The sequence below is a fragment of the Entelurus aequoreus genome, linkage group LG15 (assembly GCF_033978785.1).
Source record: "Entelurus aequoreus isolate RoL-2023_Sb linkage group LG15, RoL_Eaeq_v1.1, whole genome shotgun sequence".
In the NCBI taxonomy this organism is placed as follows: domain Eukaryota; kingdom Metazoa; phylum Chordata; class Actinopteri; order Syngnathiformes; family Syngnathidae; genus Entelurus; species Entelurus aequoreus.
In genome coordinates this window covers 56,870,293-56,890,591 of record NC_084745.1, presented here as the reverse complement: position 1 = coordinate 56,890,591, position 20,299 = coordinate 56,870,293, and the positions used below count along the sequence as shown (strand labels likewise).

The window sequence follows — 20,299 nt, the reverse complement described above, 5'->3', positions numbered from 1 at the left end:
GAAGTGTATTCGAATATATCCAGTAACAAACGTGTCCGCATCATTCAACTTACTGTGTGTCATGGTAATTACGGGAAGTGCACATTACTTACACATACAAAGTCTCCAAGGCAGAAGAGTATTCGAAAATATCCAGTAACAAACGTGTCCGCATCATTCAACTTACTGTGTGTCATGGTAATTACGGGAAGTGCACATTACTTACACATACAAAGTCTCCCAAGGCAGAAGCGTATTCGGAAATATCCAGTAACAAACGTGTCCGCATCATTCAACTTACTGTGTGTCATGGTAATTACGGGAAGTGCACATTACTTACACATACAAAGTCTCCCAAGGCAGAAGCGTATTCGAAAATATCCAGTAACAAACGTGTCCGCATCATTCAACTTACTGTGTGTCATGGTAATTACGGAAAGTGCACATTACTTACACATACAAAGTCTCCCAAGGCAGAAGCGTATTCGAAAATATCCAGTAACAAACGTGTCCGCATCATTCAACTTACTGTGTGTCATGGTAATTACGGAAAGTGCACATTACTTACACATACAAAGTCTCCAAGGCAGAAGTGTATTCGAATATATCCAGTAACAAACGTGTCCGCATCATTCAACTTACTGTGTGTCATGGTAATTACGGGAAGTGCACATTACTTACACATACAAAGTCTCCAAGGCAGAAGAGTATTCGAAAATATCCAGTAACAAACGTGTCCGCATCATTCAACTTACTGTGTGTCATGGTAATTACGGGAAGTGCACATTACTTACACATACAAAGTCTCCCAAGGCAGAAGCGTATTCGGAAATATCCAGTAACAAACGTGTCCGCATCATTCAACTTACTGTGTGTCATGGTAATTACGGGAAGTGCACATTACTTACACATACAAAGTCTCCCAAGGCAGAAGCGTATTCGAAAAATATCCAGTAACAAACGTGTCCGCATCATTCAACTTACTGTGTGTCATGGTAATTACGGGAAGTGCACATTACTTACACATACAAAGTCTCCCAAGGCAGAAGAGTATTCGAAAATATCCAGTAACAAACGTGTCCGCATCATTCAACTTACTGTGTGTCATGGTAATTACGGGAAGTACACATTACTTACACATACAAAGTCTCCCAAGGCAGAAGCGTATTCGAAAATATCCAGTAACAAACGTGTCCGCATCATTCAACTTACTGTGTGTCATGGTAATTACGGGAAGTGCACATTACTTACACATACAAAGTCTCCCAAGGCAGAAGCGTATTCGAAAATATCCAGTAACAAATGTGTCCGCATCATTCAACTTACTGTGTGTCATGATAATTACGGGGAAAACAATTACCACTCCACTTTAACTTTAGGGCGGCATAAGTCCATTCCAGAGAATATTAAAAATGATCGGATAAATATCAAACGTCACTAGACACCACAAAATAACACCAGTCTGTACGTTGCTGATATCAGCCCAAATCGACGGCTCCAGTAGTTGTATCAGGACACCCCAAGTGTTGATCATTGTTATTGTTACAAAGTGCGACACCTGCTCTGGTGCTAGCTCCTCCCCCTGAGCGCCACCGTTGGTAAACAAATGTCACGTCCACCTGTGCGATAAAGGTGTGTATATTCCACCTGTGCCCAGGGGAACTTAATACATCACCTGTTAAGTAATGTTTCACCTGTGTGGGAGCTGGACCGTCACTGCTCTGATACTGTACCGATGATACCGTCACTGAAACCCAGGTCACCTGGACGGCGCAAGGACATGTTTGCCTCTGTGAAAGACTTCGATTTCTCCCCCCCTCCCCCCCACCCAGGGACCCCGGACTCCTTCTCGCAGCTGCTCACCTGCCCGTACTGCGCGCGCGGCTACAAGCGCTTCAGCTCGCTGAAGGAGCACATCAAGTATCGTCACGAGAAGACGGAGGAGTGCTTCAGCTGCCCCGAGTGCAGCTACACCTTTGCACACCGCGCTCAGCTGGAGAGACACATGGCGGCCCACAAGTCAGGGCGGGACCAGGTAGGCACTCAAGTCCAGGATACGGGGAAAAAATGACACATGTCCGTGACTCACTGATATTACTACACAATGTGCAAGTATTCAAACACAGTAGGCCTAAGTATTCATCAAGTACCAGCATAATGACCCACATTCAAACACAGTAGCGCTTTAGGCCTAGGTATTCATCAAGAACAAGGCAGAGGTTTTATTTCATTATGTTTGTGTTGAATATAGGACAATAAAACACTGTACTTTCATCAAGTGGTTATTTTGCCCACCACTAGATGGAGTACCACAGTTTTAAAATCACATGCAATGTCAGGACAAAACAATCTGTAGATTTTACGGTTAAAAAAAAAAAAGTCAGCTCAGTTGCAAGGATTTTTACATAAATGCATAGTAGTTTTTACAGCACATTACTGTAAATGGAAAAACGGTCACCTTTTGTTACAGTAAAAAAATATAATCTCATTTGCCAGAATTTTATTGTAAAATATATATTTTTTCTAAACAATACTGCATTTTTTTTAATTATACTTTGAAAAGATGTCAGCTCAGCTGCCAGAATTTTCCTGTAAAATGTATGATGGTTTTTACAGCATTTTACTGTAAATGGAAAAATAGTACCATTTTTTTACGGTAATAAAAATATAATCTCATTTGCCAGAGTTTTATTGTAAAAAAAAAAATGGTATACTTTGAAAACATTTCTGAATTTTATTGTAAAATGTACGTTGATTTTTACAGCATTTTACTGTAAATGCATAGTAGTTTTTACAGCACATTACTGTAAATGGAAAAACAGTCACCTTTTGTTACAGTAAAAAAATATAATCTCATTTGCCAGAATTTTATTGTAAAATATATATTTTTTCTAAACAATACTGCATTTTTTTAATTTATACCTTGAAAAGAGGTCAGCTCAGCTGCCAGAATTTTACTGTAAAATGAACGATGGTTTTTACAGCATTTTACTGCGAATGGAAAAATAGTAAAAAAAAAAATGTTTTACGGTAAAAAAAATATAATCTCATTTGCCAGAATTTTATTGTAAAATATATATTTTTTCTAAACAGTACTGCATTTTTTTAATTTATACTTTGAAAAGATGTCAGCTCAGCTGCCAGAATTTTACTGTAAAATGTACGATGGTTTTTACAGCATTTTACTGTAAATGGAAAAATAGTACCATTTTTTTACAGTAAAAAATTATAATCTAATTTGCCAGAATTTTATTGTAAAATTTATATTTTTTCTAAACAATACTGCATTTGTTTTAATTATACTTTGAAAAGATGTCAGCTCAGCTGCCAGAATTTTACTGTAAAATGTACGATGGTGTTTACAGCATTTTACTGTAAATGGAAAAATAGTACCATTTTTTTACGGTAGTAAAAATATAATCTCATTTGCCAGAGTTTTACTGTAAAAAAAAAAATGGTATACTTTGAAAACATTTCAGAATTTTATTGTAAAATGTACGTTGATTTTTACAGCATTTTACTGTAAATGGAAAAATAGTACCATTTTTTTACAGTAAAAAATTATAATCTAATTTGCCAGAATTTTATTGTAAAATATATATTTTTTCTAAACAATACTGCATTTTTTTAAATTATACTTTGAAAAGATGTCAGCTCAGCTGCCAGAATTTTCCTGTAAAATGTATGATGGTTTTTACAGCATTTTACTGTAAATGGAAAAATAGTACCATTTTTTTACGGTAATAAAAATATAATCTCATTTGCCAGAGTTTTATTGTAAAAAAAAAAATGGTATACTTTGAAAACATTTCTGAATTTTATTGTAAAATGTACGTTGATTTTTACAGCATTTTACTGTAAATGCATAGTAGTTTTTACAGCACATTACTGTAAATGGAAAAACAGTCAGCTTTTGTTACAGTAAAAAAATATAATCTCATTTGCCAGAATTTTATTGTAAAATATATATTTTTTCTAAACAATACTGCATTTTTTTTATTTATACCTTGAAAAGAGGTCAGCTCAGCTGCCAGAATTTTACTGTAAAATGAACGATGGTTTTTACAGCATTTTACTGCGAATGGAAAAATAGTAAAAAAAAAAAATGTTTTACGGTAAAAAAAATATAATCTCATTTGCCAGAATTTTATTGTAAAATATATATTTTTTCTAAACAGTACTGCATTTTTTTAATTTATACTTTGAAAAGATGTCAGCTCAGCTGCCAGAATTTTACTGTAAAATGTACGATGGTTTTTACAGCATTTTACTGTAAATGGAAAAATAGTACCATTTTTTTACGGCAATAAAAATATAATCTCATTTGCCAGAGTTTTATTGTAAAAAAAAAAAGGTATACTTTGAAAACATTTCAGAATTTTATTGTAAAATGTACGTTGATTTTTACAGCATTTTACTGTAAATGGAAAAATAGTACAATTTTTTTACAGTAAAAAATTATAATCTAATTTGCCAGAATTTTATTGTAAAATATATATTTTTTCTAAACAATACTGCATTTTTTTAATTTATACTTTGAAAAGATGTCAGCTCAGCTGCCAGAATTTTACTGTAAAATGTACGATGCTTTTTACAGCATTTTACTGTAAATGGAAAAATAGTACCATTTTTTTACGGTAATAAAAATATAATCTCATTTGCCAGAGTTTTACTGTAAAAAAAAAAAAATGGTATACTTTGAAAATATTTCAGAATTTTATTGTTAAATGTACGTTGATTTTTACAGCATTTTACTGTAAATGGAAAAATAGTACCATTTTTTTACAGTAATAAAAATATAATCTCATTTGCCAGAGTTTTATTGTAAAAAAAAAAAAAGGTATACTTTGAAAAAATTTCAGAATTTTATTGTAAAATGTACGTTAATTTTTACAGCATTTTACTGTAAATAGAAAAATAGTACCATTTTTTTACTGATTATAATCTAATTTGCCAGAATTTTATTGTAAAATATATATTTTTTCTAAACAATACTGCATTTTTTTAAATTATACTTTGAAAAGATGTCAGCTCAGCTGCCAGAATTTTCCTGTAAAATGTACAATGGTTTTTACAGCATTTTACTGTAAATGGAAAAATAGTACCATTTTTTTACGGTAATAAAAATATAATCTCATTTGCCAGAGTTTTACTGTAAAAAAAAAAAAAAATGGTATACTTTGAAAACATTTCAGAATTTTATTGTAAAATGTACGTTGATTTTTACAGCATTTTACTGTAAATGCATAGTAGTTTTTACAGCACATTACTGTAAATGGAAAAACAGTCACCTTTTGTTACAGTAAAAAAATATAATCTCATTTGCCAGAATTTTATTGTAAAATATATATTTTTTCTAAACAATACTGCATTTTTTTAATTTATACTTTGAAAAGATGTCAGCTCAGCTGCCAGAATTTTACTGTAAAATGTACGATGGTTTTTACAGCATTTTACTGTAAATGGAAAAATAGTACCATTTTTTTACGGTAATAAAAATATAATCTCATTTGCCAGAGTTTTATTGTAAAAAAAAAAAAAAAGGTATACTTTCAAAAAATTTCAGAATTGTATTGTAAAATGTACGTTGATTTTTACAGCATTTTACTGTAAATGGAAAAATAGTACCATTTTTTTACAGTAAAAAAATTATAATCTAATTTGCCAGAATTTTATTGTAAAATATATATATTTTTCTAAACAATACTGCATTTTTTTTATTTATACTTTGAAAAGATGTCAGCTCAGCTGCCAGAATTTTACTGTAAAACGTACAATGTTTTTTACAGCATTTTACTGCGAATGGAAAAATAGTCAAAAAAAAATGTTTTACGGTAAAAAAAATATAATCTCATTTGCCAGAGTTTTATTGTAAAAAAAAAAATTGTATACTTTGAAAAAATTTCAGAATTTCATTGTAAAATGTACGTTAATTTTTACAGCATTTTACTGTAAATAGAAAAATAGTACCATTTTTTTTACAGTAAAAAATGATAATCTCATTTGCCAGAATGTTATTGTAAAATATATATATTTTTCTAAACAATACTGCATTTTTTTTTATACTTTAAAAAGATGTCAGCTCAGCTGCCAGAATTTTACTGTAAAATGTGCGATGTTTTTTACAGCATTTTACTGTAAATGGAAAAATAGTAAAAAAAAAATTTTTTACCATTTTTTACGGCAAAAAAAATATAATCTAATTTGCCAGAGTTTTATTGTAAAAACAATTGTATACTTTGAAAAAATGTCAGAATTTTATTGTAAAAATGTACGTTGATTTTTACAGCATTTTACTGTAAATGGAAAAATAGTACACTTTTTTTTACAGTAAAAAATTATAATCTCATTTGCCAGAATTTTATTGTAAATTTTTATTTTTTTTTCTAAACAGTACTGCATTTTTTTATACATTGACATTTTACAGACATCACACATGGGACAGTTTAGTAAGTAAACATTGTTTTAGTTATATTGTAAAACTTAAACTTTGCTTGGGGTGATGAATGATGAATCCATACGAGTAGAAACGCTGTGGTCGGCTGGGAAACGGAACGAGTATTTAGTATATTTGCTTGTTTTTGTGCATTATGGCCGCCAGCGAAGAAAAAACTAAAATTAGCCACAGCGTTTTATAAGCCGCAGGGTTCAAAGTGTAGGTAAAAAGTAGGTCTTTCTGTCAGGTAAAAATCAGCTAATTTTTACATTTTGTAATACAAAATGAGATTTTATCATCAAAAGAATATTTTTAACACACAAAAGTATCGTTTGGGTCCCTATGATGGTATTTGACTCACTCATGAATGATTGGTATCGTAACATCTCCAGTAAAAAAGTCACAGTTGTGTTCAGTAATGGAACAAAATGTTGACATTTTAGTCCAATAGAATTGAAACTAAGGGACTGGCGTATACTAGAGTAGTATTTTCAAAGTAAAAGTGCACGATCCTTAGTGGAGTCGTGTCCCAAACATGACAAACAAACATGAACATTGATTGATGGGTGAGTGGCGGTTCAAAGGTGGTGTTGTCATTGTGTGTCTTCCTGCTCCCACAGAGACTCGTCACGCAGTCGGGAGGCAACCGCAAATTCAAGTGCACCGAGTGCGGCAAGGCCTTTAAATACAAGCACCACCTGAAGGAGCACCTGCGCATTCACAGTGGTGAGTCGCTCTGGCACCGTGTGGCCCTTTAATTGCCCATAATTGATGTTTATAGTGTAAAGTGTGCGCTCGTTAACGAGTCATGATTGTTTCTGAGCTCATGACTGAGCAATAAAAGAATGGCATTAAGGCATGGGTGTCCAAACTACGGTCTGCGGGCCAAGTGCCTCTTCTTCAATTTGGCCCATGAGTGCTTGAATACCAGGGGGTTTCTGAATGTGACGTACTTGCTGCCATCTTGTGGACAAGGTGAATAAATCAGATCAGTGACCCTTCAAAGTACTTACAGCACTTACGTATATGACACAATCCAAACAACCTTCCCTAGTCATGATGCAAAAATAAAACAAAAGAATGCAGCTAACATAAAGGTCAACGCATAACAACCTGCTCACTGAACTTTGTGGATATTATGGAAAATGTCCAAACACCATTAAAAAATATATATATATAGTTCATATACTCTTAATTTTCAGTTATATTAATGTCATATCCATTATATTAGTATATTATGTACACACACATGTATACATTTATATAAACATGCACATATTTATACATATATTCATACAAATATTTATACATACATATATACAGTGTATATATACACATATATACAGTATATACATACACATTTTTTCCATATATTCAGACATCACACATGGGACGGTTTAGTAAGAATTGTTTTAGTTGTATTGTAAAACGTACAAACATTGCTTGGAGTGAAGAGTGAAGAATCCATATGAGTAGAGACGCTATGTATGGCTAGGAGAGGTAACAGCACTTTTACTTCCGGTTGCGAGCACTAAAAGGAAGGACACATCAGCACCTGCAGTGAGTGAACTTGTCCAAACAATAACACACCTTTTCAGAGTCTCTGATTGGGTTTAATGAAAACTATAGAACACAAAATGTTATGTCCGTTGGCGAAGACCAATCCTTAAATAAGCCGCAACGTCAAAGTGTAGGCATGAAGTGGTGGCTTTGTAGTCCGGAATTTATGGGCAATTAAATAAGAACTTTAATAAATAAAAAAGTGTGTTTAAAATTCTGTGTAAAACAATTCAGGCGTTTTAAAATTTTGTGCAAAAAAATCCCGTGCACAAATATTTGTTACTTTCAAACTGAAGATTGACTTTCTGTAAATGAAGACTGAAGCAATCGATCCCGTCTCAGAAGCAGCCGATGAGGTGAGTTTTGAAGCAACACGTTTTTCCTGCGCTCAATTCAATTGAATTTAAAACACCGCATTTTAACAAACCACATTTCTAAACAAATTTTACTCAAAAATGTGTAATCAATTAAATTGCCAGCATAATTTGATGCAAAAAAATACATTCTGTTCACAAAATACAAACTCAAAAGTTCACAAAATTCTGTGTAAATAACAAAAAAGCTTTTGTTATCAAGTCACAAATTCATAAAATCGCAAGTTATTTAAAAAAAATATGGCGCAAATAATCCACATTTTGGCCGGAACTTTCTGAAAAAGCAAAGACAAGCAACGCGAGTGAAATCCTGCAGCGACTGTGCGATAATAATCCTATTTCCAACTCCTTTGTCCGTGCAGGAGAGAAACCCTACGAGTGCTCCAACTGCAAGAAGCGCTTCTCCCACTCGGGCTCGTACAGCTCGCACATCAGCAGCAAGAAATGCATCAGTCTCATCTCGGTTAACAGCCGGCAACGTCTGAGCGGCAGCAAGAACCAGGCCCAGGCCCAGGGCCCGGCCGCCATCCTTCCCACTTCGCCGGCCGCCCTCCGCGCCCAAATTCGCGAGAAGCTGGAGCACAGCAAGCCCCTCCAGGAGCAGCTGCCCCTCAACCAGATCAAGAGCGAGCCGCTGGACTACGAATACAAACCGACCCTGGTCGGCATGAATGCCGGGATGTACAACGGTGGGGCTGCGACTGCTCTGCAGGGCACGGTGCAGGCCGTGGTCCTCCCCACCGTGGGGCTGATGTCGCCCATCAGCATCAACATAGCCGACCTGCAGAACGCCCTCAAAGTGGCCGTGGACGGCAACGTGATTCGCCAGGTCCTGGAAAGCAGCGGCAAAGGCCAGGGTCATGCCAACTTGGGGTTAACCACTGGAACCATCCACCCGTCCCAGCAGCAGCTCATCTCAGCCATCAGCTTGCCCATTGTGGGTCAGGACGGAAATGCAAAAATCATCATCAACTACAACCTGGACCCCAACCAGGGACAGATCATGGCGCAGAACATTAAGAAGGAGTCAGAGCCATTCTCAACCGCTCAGCCAACCACTGAGTCGTTGAAGTTTCAGAAACTCCCTGAGGATCTGACCATCAGGGGCGCCAGGGTGACTGAGATGAAAGAAGAGGATCAAACCACTAAGACTTGTCTCCTGTGTGAGAACTGTCCCGCCGGGCTGGACGCCCTGCATGCCCTCAAACACTGCAAGAAAGTCGCTCTCAGGCTGAACGGAGAGGCTGCCGTTACCGCGCTACTGTCACAGGGGGGATTTTGCAACCAGCCCAAGAACATCCTGTCCCTGCTGAAGGCCTACTTTGCCTTAAACAGAGAGCCCACCAAGGACGAGATGGACAAAATCTCAGACTCTGTCAACCTCCCAATCCATGTGGTCAAAAGGTGGTTTGACAAAATGCAGCAGGGTCAAATATCACTCGGTGCTCCGACGCCTCCTTCAGAGGAAGACGATGCCTATGATTCCGGCAGTGTGGTATCTCTGGTCCAGGGGAAAGTTGTGGCCTCCATCAGTCCTTCTGAGCCTCACGACAGTCCGACAGAAGCAACCCCGGCTGAGCTAAACGGCGCCCACAGCTCTCCAGTCTCTCCCTCACCACTAACCCTGAGAGACGACGGTCTTCTTAAAGACCAGGCCCCTCAGAGCACTGATGCACCCCTAGACCTGTCGCTGCCAAAGCCCGACAAAGAGGAAACGGAGACTGTTCAAACCTGCAATCACCTCTCACTTTCCTCTGTACGCACCATTCAGGAGGAACCTCTGAACTTAACTTGCACAAAGAAAGACGCCTCGCCACTCTCACCCTTGGGCTCCGGCCCCGTCGCACTGTACACCAGCCCGCCAAGTGCCAACCCCCTCAATATTGTAACCACTCAACTTCCCACGCTGGTGGCTATTGCTGATCAGAGCCGTATGCAATGTCTAAGGGCCCTGACCACCACCAACAAACAGACTATCCTCATCCCTCAGCTGGCTTACACCTATACCACTACCGCTACCAGTCCTGCTGGGACCCTGACAGAAAAGACCATCCACCTCAACGGGATCAAGGTTAGTCACATCTTCACATATTTACCTTGGGAGAACACAATGTAACAAAGTGCTGCGGTCCGGTTTACTAAACCTGATCTGGGTTAGTTCGGTTGACAGAAAGACTACAGGAAAGAAATGCAAAACGTTTTGAAGTATCAGTCTGAATTCAAAGATTGTTGTTCTTACTCCAGATCAGGTTTACTAAACCAGATCTGGGTTGGTTTGGTTGACAGAAAGACTACAGGAAAGAAACGCAAAACGGATTGAAGTATCAGTCTGAATTCAAAGATTGTTGTTCTTACTCCAGATCAGGTTTACTAAACCAGATCTGATTTAGTTTGGTTGACAGAAAGACTACAGGAAAGAAATGCAAAACAGATTGAAGGATCGGTTTGAATTCAAAGATTGTTGTTCTTACTCCAGATCAGGTTTACTAAACCAGATCTGGGTTAGTTCGGTTGACAGAAAGACTACAGGAAAGAAATGCAAAACGTTTTGAAGTATCAGTCTGAATTCAAAGATTGTTGTTCTTACTCCAGATCAGGTTTACTAAACCAGATCTGATTTAGTTTGTTTGACAGAAAGACTACAGGAAAGAAACGCAAAACGGATTGCATCAGTCTGAATTCAAAGATTGTTGTTCTTATTCCAGATCAGGTTTACTAAACCAGATCTGGGTTAGTTCGGTTGACAGAAAGACTACAGGAAATAAATGCAAAACGTTTTGAAGTATCAGTCTGAATTCAAAGATTGTTGTTCTTACTCCAGATCAGGTTTACTAAACCAGATCTGATTTGGTTTGGTTGACAGAAAGACTACAGGAAATAAATGCAAAACGTTTTGAAGTATCAGTCTGAATTCAAAGATTGTTGTTCTTACTCCAGATCAGGTTTACTAAACCAGATCTGATTTGGTTTGGTTGACAGAAAGACTACAGGAAAGACACGCAAAACAGATTGAAGGATCGGTTTGAATTCAAAGATTGTTGTTCTTACTCCAGATCAGGTTTAACCAGTGGTGTGCCGTCAGGGCCAGCAAGACCTTCTCTGCTGGCCTAACATAACCATAAATCATGATCATATTTAAAGATAAAAGTAATTTTTACTGGACTTTCCCTAAATATCAAAGTATTCATATTCTCTTCATGTCATATTATGCTCCTTCCAGTGCTGTTGATTTTAGTTATAGAGTGTTTATCCAATCAGAATTCAGCTAGCTTCTGTTGCCATGCTGTACCAAATCTGCCTCGAGAATCAACAATATCTGTGCACTGTAAGTGAACGGGCACATACAGTTGATAGATAATTGCCATAGCCTATCAGTTGTTGACAGTAGCCCATCGAGGTAGCCTTACGTTAAACGTGACCGTGATTGGATACTCACTTGTCATCCCCAAGTGAGTATCCAATCACAAGTGTTGGTTTGCAAACGCAGGAAGTGTCACCGGAGCCACAGCAGATAAATCTCTCGTTTGTAACCCACAAAGAAGGAGAGCAAAACGTTGATTAGGAGGCAGATATATATTTGCAAGGCTATTTTCAAGAAGGATATTTAAAGAGAAACGAGATCTCCTGAGACTTCGGAAGCTGTGGTTTGCCCGCCACTTTCACTCCAATCAAGCGACTACGAGTGGTACCACTGGCTTAATGTTTTTTTTACAATTATTTCAACTGTATCGCATAAGATTTGTTAATTGCTGATGCGGGTTATAATAAAAAAATCAAAAAAGCCAGTTTTGTACGCTGTTGAGGTGTTTCAATGCAACGTAGTGCGCAAGTCTGTTTCTGTGTAGTATTTCTCCAGCAATGGTCATGTGGTGACATCAATGATGGTACTTTCAGAGGTGATCATTGAAGTCGGACATCACTGAAGGCCTAGAAGGCCTAGGTGGGAAACGCACAGCCCGCCACTGGGTTTACTAAACCTGATCTGGGTTGGCTCGGTTGGCAGAAAGACTACAGGAAAGAAACGCAAAACAGATTGAAGGATCAGTCTGAATTCAAAGATTGTTGTGGTTATTCTAGATCAGGTTTACTAAACCATACCTGGGTTGGTTCGGTTGGCAGAAAGACTACAGGAAAGAAACACAAAACGGATTGAAGGATCGGTCTGAATTCAAAGATTGTTGTGGTTATTCCAGATCAGGTTTACTTAACCAAACCAACCCAGATCAGGTTGACAGAAAAACTACAGGAAAGAAACGCAAAACAGATTGAAAGATCGGTCTGAATTCAAAGATTTTTGCGGTTATTCCAGCTCAGGTTTACTAAACCATACCTGGGTTGGTTCGGTTGGCAGAAAGACTACAGGAAAGAAACACAAAACGGATTGAAGGATCGGTCTGAATTCAAAGATTGTTGTGTTTATTCCAGATCAGGTTTACTTAACCAAACCAACCCAGATCAGGTTGACAGAAAGACTACAGGAAAGAAACGCAAAACAGATTGAAGGATCAGTCTGAATTCAAAGATTGTTGTGGTTATTCTAGATCAGGTTTACTAAACCATACCTGGGTTGGTTCGGTTAGCAGAAAGACTACAGGAAAGAAACGCAAAACAGATTGAAGGATCGGTCTGAATTCAAAGATTTTTGTGGTTATTCCAGATCAGGTTTACTTAACCAAACCAACCCAGATCAGGTTGACAGAAAGACTACAGGAAAGAAACACAAAACGGATTGAAGGATCGGTCTGAATTCAAAGATTGTTGTTGTTCCAGATCAGGTTTAACCTGGGTTGGTATGTTCGAAGTCCATACTCAACTTGTGTGTTTGGTGCCAATGTATCTACTGGTGAGAACTGCAGTTAGACACGAAGTCTGGGTCAGAAACCAGCCTCGGTCTGATAGAAAATATATAGAATGATTTACTTCAAACTACGTTTAATCAGTTCCTACGATTTATAGCAATGGTGGCTAGAGTAAAACGCTAAGTAGACAAATGTAATGATACGTTAGCATGTAGAATGGTAGATAAACAGGCCACGTTTTCAGAGACACAGAAAGTGGTCGAAGATGGTCAAGGCTTTGACCAGAGCACCACCTACCACCTTGACATGGTACAAGGACCAGAAGTTAGTGTATTAGATGTAGATCTTCATGAAGGCACTGGTCGTAGGATTGTATTACAAGCGATTTTCTCAAAGCTAACATGCTAGGAAGGGCTTCCATTGCTCCATCTTACTTGCCAGCTAGCGGACTTTACAGAGTTCCCAAGCTAGTATGCTATCCATTTTTGAACAATAGAAGTTGAATGTTACTGCTATTGCTTTTGTTGTTAGTAGTAGTAGTAATACTGTTGTTAGTAGTAGTAATACTGTTGTTAGTAGTAGTAATACTAAGAGTTGTGGATTATCAGTTCAATTCTTCATATTTTTGACTTGACTACTATAAAAGCAGTGGTGGTAGTGACAACCCACCGGATGACAGGGTGTCACTCCAACACAAACTTTATTTCCCCTTTTGAGTGTGCATTACGGTAAGTAGCTATCTGGGTTCCTTCCAGCGGGTAAGACTTGACCGTTTTTAACCACTTCCTGATTTGTGTTGATGAAGATGGCTGGAACATGACTCCGACTCCAATCGGATGGGTGATATCTAGAAATGTATAAAGAAATAAATAACGACCTTGATGATGGCTATTCATTGAACATAGACTTTAATGGTGTGCATGATGGATGGAGATCTTCCACAATGCGCCACTTTACTGCAGAAGCTCTTTATTGATTTGATGGAAGCCTTTTTATACGCCTGCTTCCTTGATTTACTCCACCGCAGGGTGGGGAATTGATCCTGTGCCAGCTACAACACAGTCAGCAACTACATTAGCAGTGGCACTGGACCACTATAGACTTAAAAGCTGCAACCACAGCATTTCACCAGGAAAGAACATTTTCCATTCCATATATAAGCCGCACCGGACTATAAGGCGCAGGTTGGGGAATGAGTTATTTACACGGTAGGATTCTGTAAATGTGTATTTACCCGCTTTGTTTCCAAACGGTGTCTATAACAAGACAGTAAAACGGCTGATCAGACAAAACACAAGTCATGGTCATGGACCCACTGGCTGCGCAAGCTAGCTCTCCAATCAGCTATACAGACTCAATAACTCCACGGTGACGTTTTTGGTGAATTTACTGAGGAATTTGTGAAACCGAAACAATACAAAAAGAATGCCATTGTAAGTTAATAATACTAACACAGACATTCGTAGTAGCTAATGCTAACGGCGCTAGCTTCATTACATTACGATAGCACGTACAAACACTCCTACAGACATCACACATGGGACGCTTTAGTAAGTAAGAATTGTTGTAGTTATGTTGTAAAAGTGTTTGTGGTGATGAGTGAAGAATCCATGCGACTTCCGGTTCGAGGCATTAAAACCGGAAGTATATTTTCAACCCGCATTACCTGCAGTGAGCAAACTCGTCCAAAAGATGGCAGAGTAGCGCAAATAATGCCATTGCAAGTTAATAATAGTAACACAGACACTCATAAAAGTGTTAGCATATTAGCTAGCTTGATTACATTACGATAGCACGTACAAACACTCCTACAGACATCACACATGGGACGCTTTAGTAAGTAAGAATTGTTGTAGTTATATTGCAAAAGTGTTTGTGGTGATGAGTGAAGAATCCATGCGACTTCCGGTTCGAGGCATTAAAACCGGAGGTATATTTTCAACCCGCATTACCTGCAGTGAGCAAACTCGTCCAAAAGATGGCACAGTAGCGCAAATAATGCCATTGCAAGTTAATAATAGTAACACAGACACTCATAAAAGTGTTAGCATATTAGCTAGCTTGATTACATTACGATAGCACGTACAAACACTCCTACAGACATCACACATGGGACGCTTTAGTAAGTAAGAATTGTTGTAGTTATATTGCAAAAGTGTTTGTGGTGATGAGTGAAGAATCCATGCGACTTCCGGTTCGAGGCATTAAAACCGGAAGTATATTTTCAACCCGCATTACCTGCAGTGAGCAAACTCGTCCAAAAGATGGCGCAATAGCACAAACAATAACACACCATTTCAGTCCGCTGCTGAGGTTTAATGCAAACTATTGAACATTACAGCCATTAGCAAGGAAAATCCATAAATCAGCCGCACCGTTTCCTAAGCCGCATGGTTCAAAGTGTAGGCAAAAAGTACCGGCTTCTAGTCCAGAATTTACGGTGACTATTTCCCCGCTTTTTCTGACTCCCATTTAAAAAAAAACTTAAAAAATCCCGGTGAAGTCATTTTGTGCTTTTCCCGCCACGTCAGGAGGAGAAGCAGGACACGAGCTCGGAGGGCATGGAGGACTCGGACTCGGGGCCTCTGAGGAAGAAGATGAAGAAGACGGAGAGCGGCATGTACGCCTGTGACCTGTGTGACAAGATCTTCCAGAAGAGCAGCTCGCTGCTCAGACACAAATACGAGCACACAGGTACGGAACATGGAGTGTTTATTCAGCTCCATTCCATCAGATATGACTCCACTCCCCAACTGCTCCTCAACTAGTCTTTTTAGCACTGAGAGCCAAGTGCAGGTCCACCCTCTGAGAGGATAAATACCTTCTCGTTCCCCTCAAATAGTTGGCCAGCACACGTTGCTTCTTCAACAACTGAGGCAACACTAACCTTCTCTGCTTGGATCTCACTAAAAAAACAAACAAAAAACAACAACTTTTTAACGAGAATGAATTCAATGTTTAATATTGCTGCAAGTTGCAAGTACAAGACGGTTGATTGTGTCTTTTTTGGGGTTTTGTTGCGCCCCAAAAAGTGTTCATACTGTAAGTATGAACACTAGCATCTTAGTTGTAGTTTTTTAACAAATTTGGAGATGTTGAAATCGCCATGTAAAATCGCTAATGCTAATCGGTAGCCCGTCAATAGCAAAGCCGATGTATATTAGCATCAAGCTAGCGTATATTAGGAAAATTAAAGCCTCACCTAACTTACATCGGAGCATTTCTTGAGTCGCATACTTTGCGAGCAGTGCAAAGTGCAACATTACCTAGACCAGGGGTGTGTACATACCAACGCCCGCGGGTCAAATGTCATCTTTAATTTGGCGCGCGAGACGATGGCACGAGTTCAGTTTCAGTTAGCAACCTTGCCATCTTGTGGAAAATGTAGTCAGTGACCATGATGTTTATTTCCTTGATATCAAAGGCACAGCATTTACTTCTAGGACCCATGTTTTTTTTAATACTATTATGCATGATGGCCGCCATGAATCAGTCGCGGGGTTCAAAGCGTAGGAAAGAAAGCAGGTGCATGAAAACACTCCTACAGACGTCACACGTGGGACGCTTTAGTAAGTAAGAGTTGTTGTAGTTATATTGTAAAACTTACAAATGTTTGGAGTGATGAATGAAGAATGCATACGGGTAGAAACGCTACGGATGGATAGAAGACGGAACGGTTGAAAGCTGTAAATGGACGGACATTTAACCCAGCAGCACTTTGTCCAAGAGATGGCGCCATAGCACAAACAATGACACACCTTTTCAGTCTATTTGCCTGCTTGTTTGTTTTATACTATTTGCATGATGGCCGCCATAGATCAGTCGCAGGGTTCAAAGCGTAGGGAAAAAAGCAGCGTCTTATAGTCCAGAATTGAGGGTACTCTCTAATGAAGTATTACTGGATTGTACTAACAATTGAGGGTACTCTCTAATGAAGTATTACTGGATTGTACTAAGAATTGAGGGTACTCTCTATTGAAGTATTACTGGATTGTACTAAGAATTGAGGGTACTCGCTATTGAAGTATTACTGGATTGTACTAACAATTGAGGGTACTCTCTATTGAAGTATTACTGGATTGTACTAAGAATTGAGGGTACTCTCTATTGAAGTATTACTGGACTGTACTAAGAATTGAGGGTACTCTCTATTGAAGTATTACTGGATTGTACTAACAATTGAGGGTACTAACAATTGAAGTATTACTGGATTGTACTAACAATTGAGGGTACTCGCTATTGAAGTATTACTGGATTGTACTAACAATTGAGGGTACTCTCTATTGAAGTATTACTGGATTGTACTAAGAATTGAGGGTACTCTCTATTGAAGTATTACTGGACTGTACTAAGAATTGAGGGTACTCTCTATTGAAGTATTACTGGATTGTACTAACAATTGAGGGTACTAACAATTGAAGTATTACTGGATTGTACTAACAATTGAGGGTACTCGCTATTGAAGTATTACTGGATTGTACTAAGAATTGAGGGTACTCTCTATTGAAGTATTAGTGGATTGTACTAAGAATTGAGGGTACTCTCTATTGAAGTATTACTGGATTGTACTAACAATTGAGGGTACTCTCTATTGAAGTATTAGTGGATTGTACTAAGAATTGAGGGTACTCCCTATTGAAGTATTACTGGATTGTACTAAGAATTGAGGGTACTCTCTATTGAAGTATTACTGAATTGTACTAAGAATTGAGGGTACTCTCTAATGAAGTATTACTGGATTGTACTAACAATTGAGTGTACTCTCTATTGAAGTATTACTGGATTGCACTAAGAATTGAGGGTACTCTCTATTGAAGTATTACTGGATTGTACTAAGAATTGAGGGTACTCTCTGTTGAAGTATTACTGGACTGTACTAACAATTGAGGGTACTCTCTATTGAAGTATTACTGGATTGTACTAACAATTGAGGGTACTAACAATTGAAGTATTACTGGATTGTACTAAGAATTGAGGGTACTCTCTATTGAAGTATTACTGGATTGTACTAAGAATTGAGGGTACTAACAATTGAAGTATTACTGGATTGTACTAACAATTGAGGGTACTCGCTATTGAAGTATTACTGGATTGTACTAACAATTGAGGGTACTCTCTATTGAAGTATTAGTGGATTGTACTAACAATTGAGGGTACTCTCTTATTGAAGTATTACTGGATTGTACTAAGAATTGAGGGTACTCTCTATTGAAGTATTACTGGATTGTACTAACAATTGAGGGTACTCTCTTATTGAAGTATTACTGGATTGTACTAACAATTGAGGGTACTAACAATTGAAGTATTACTGGATTGTACTAACAATTGAGGGTACTCGCTATTGAAGTATTACTGGATTGTACTAACAATTGAGGGTACTCTCTATTGAAGTATTAGTGGATTGTACTAACAATTGAGGGTACTCTCTTATTGAAGTATTACTGGATTGTACTAAGAATTGAGGGTACTCTCTATTGAAGTATTACTGGATTGTACTAACAATTGAGGGTACTAACAATTGAAGTATTACTGGATTGTACTAACAATTGAGGGTACTCGCTATTGAAGTATTACTGGATTGTACTAACAATTGAGGGTACTCTCTATTGAAGTATTAGTGGATTGTACTAACAATTGAGGGTACTCTCTTATTGAAGTATTACTGGATTGTACTAAGAATTGAGGGTACTCTCTATTGAAGTATTAGTGGATTGTACTAACAATTGAGGGTACTCTCTTATTGAAGTATTACTGGATTGTACTAAGAATTGAGGGTACTCTCTATTGAAGTATTACTGGACTGTACTAAGAATTGAGGGTACTCTCTATTGAAGTATTAGTGGATTGTACTAACAATTGAGGGTACTCTCTATTGAAGTATTAGTGGATTGTACTAAGAAATGAGGGTACTCTCTATTGAAGTATTAGTGGACTGTACTAAGAAATGGTGTTTGTGTGCACAGGCAAGCGTCCGCACGAGTGCAGCATCTGCAGCAAGGCGTTCAAACACAAACACCACCTGATCGAACACATGCGCCTCCACTCGGGGGAGAAACCCTACCAGTGCGACAAGTGCGGCAAGCGCTTCTCCCACTCGGGCTCGTACTCGCAGCACATGAACCACCGCTACTCCTACTGCAAGAGGGAGTCCCCGGGCCAGGAGGAGGACACCCTGGGCGGGGCCCGGGACCCCGGCCTGGTCCCCTTCCAGGTGGACTCGGACGAGCGGGGGAGCAGCGCCAGGGAGGACGAGGAGAGCGAGGAGGAGGAGGAGGAGGAGGAGGAAGGTGCGGTCGACATGAACGACATCCAGGTGGTGCAGGTGGAGGAGGAGGAGGAGGGAAGTAAGAGGGCCGGTGAAGAGGAAGGGGACTGAGAGAGAACTACTGTGTAGAAACCCGGGTGTGCCTGAAAATTACTTTTCTCAACATTTGTACAAATAATGAAGGAAGACTTTTTATCAGTGTTACTAATTCCACGCCTGGGAGATGTTTTTATGGCCAAAGTCAGTATTTGGTGGCAGGATGAAGACTACCAGCTTCCATGCAGCTTTTCTACCCTCCAGTATTATTAGTCCTGTGCGGCGCCGGCCTTAGGGACAAAACATCGGAGCGACGAGACGGCTCTTTGACGATTTTACTCACCTTTTGACATTTTAGGACCCACGCTCATTCCCGCGTATTTCTACGTCACCACATAGTATTCAAAGTACTCTCCAGTCCGAAAGAGGAAGAGACCATACAGTATTAGCTGCAGGATTCTCACAGGAATGAGGCCAAAGTACCTACTGTATTAGGACCACGCTTGTTTTCTTGCTACTTTGAAGAAGTAGTCAAGAGTACTCTGTGATATTTTTCTATGTTGTGAAAGTGTGAGGTACACAACAACACTGCCTGGAGTCTCGTCACCCACACAGTGATCTATGTTTCAATAACAGAACCAGGAGTCATGGTTTCAGAGTACAGTACAGTCGTCCCTCGTTTATCACGGCTAATAATCCTACTTTCCACAAAGTAGGATTATTATGAATGAATCAAATAGTATATTGTTTATTTTGACCTTGTAAGACTTATTATTATTGCAACAAATATTATATATTTTTGAAGGTGACTGTGGTAAACAAGTTTGGACAAAGATGAATTATTATTTAT

General features: G+C 38.5%; 1 protein-coding gene across 1 annotated transcript in view; it reads left to right on the top strand.

The window, feature by feature from the left end:
• LOC133630335 (zinc finger E-box-binding homeobox 1-like) overlaps window positions 1-19,524 on the top strand; it is a 111,344-nt gene extending 91,820 nt beyond the window's left edge. The window contains exons 4-8 of the mRNA XM_062021897.1: window positions 1,812-2,014; window positions 7,036-7,141; window positions 8,712-10,420; window positions 15,680-15,842; window positions 19,112-19,524. Of these exons, the coding sequence (XP_061877881.1) occupies window positions 1,812-2,014; window positions 7,036-7,141; window positions 8,712-10,420; window positions 15,680-15,842; window positions 19,112-19,524 (2,594 nt within the window). The remainder of the gene's footprint in view (window positions 1-1,811; window positions 2,015-7,035; window positions 7,142-8,711; window positions 10,421-15,679; window positions 15,843-19,111) is intronic.
• The last annotated feature ends 775 nt before the right edge of the window (window positions 19,525-20,299 follow it).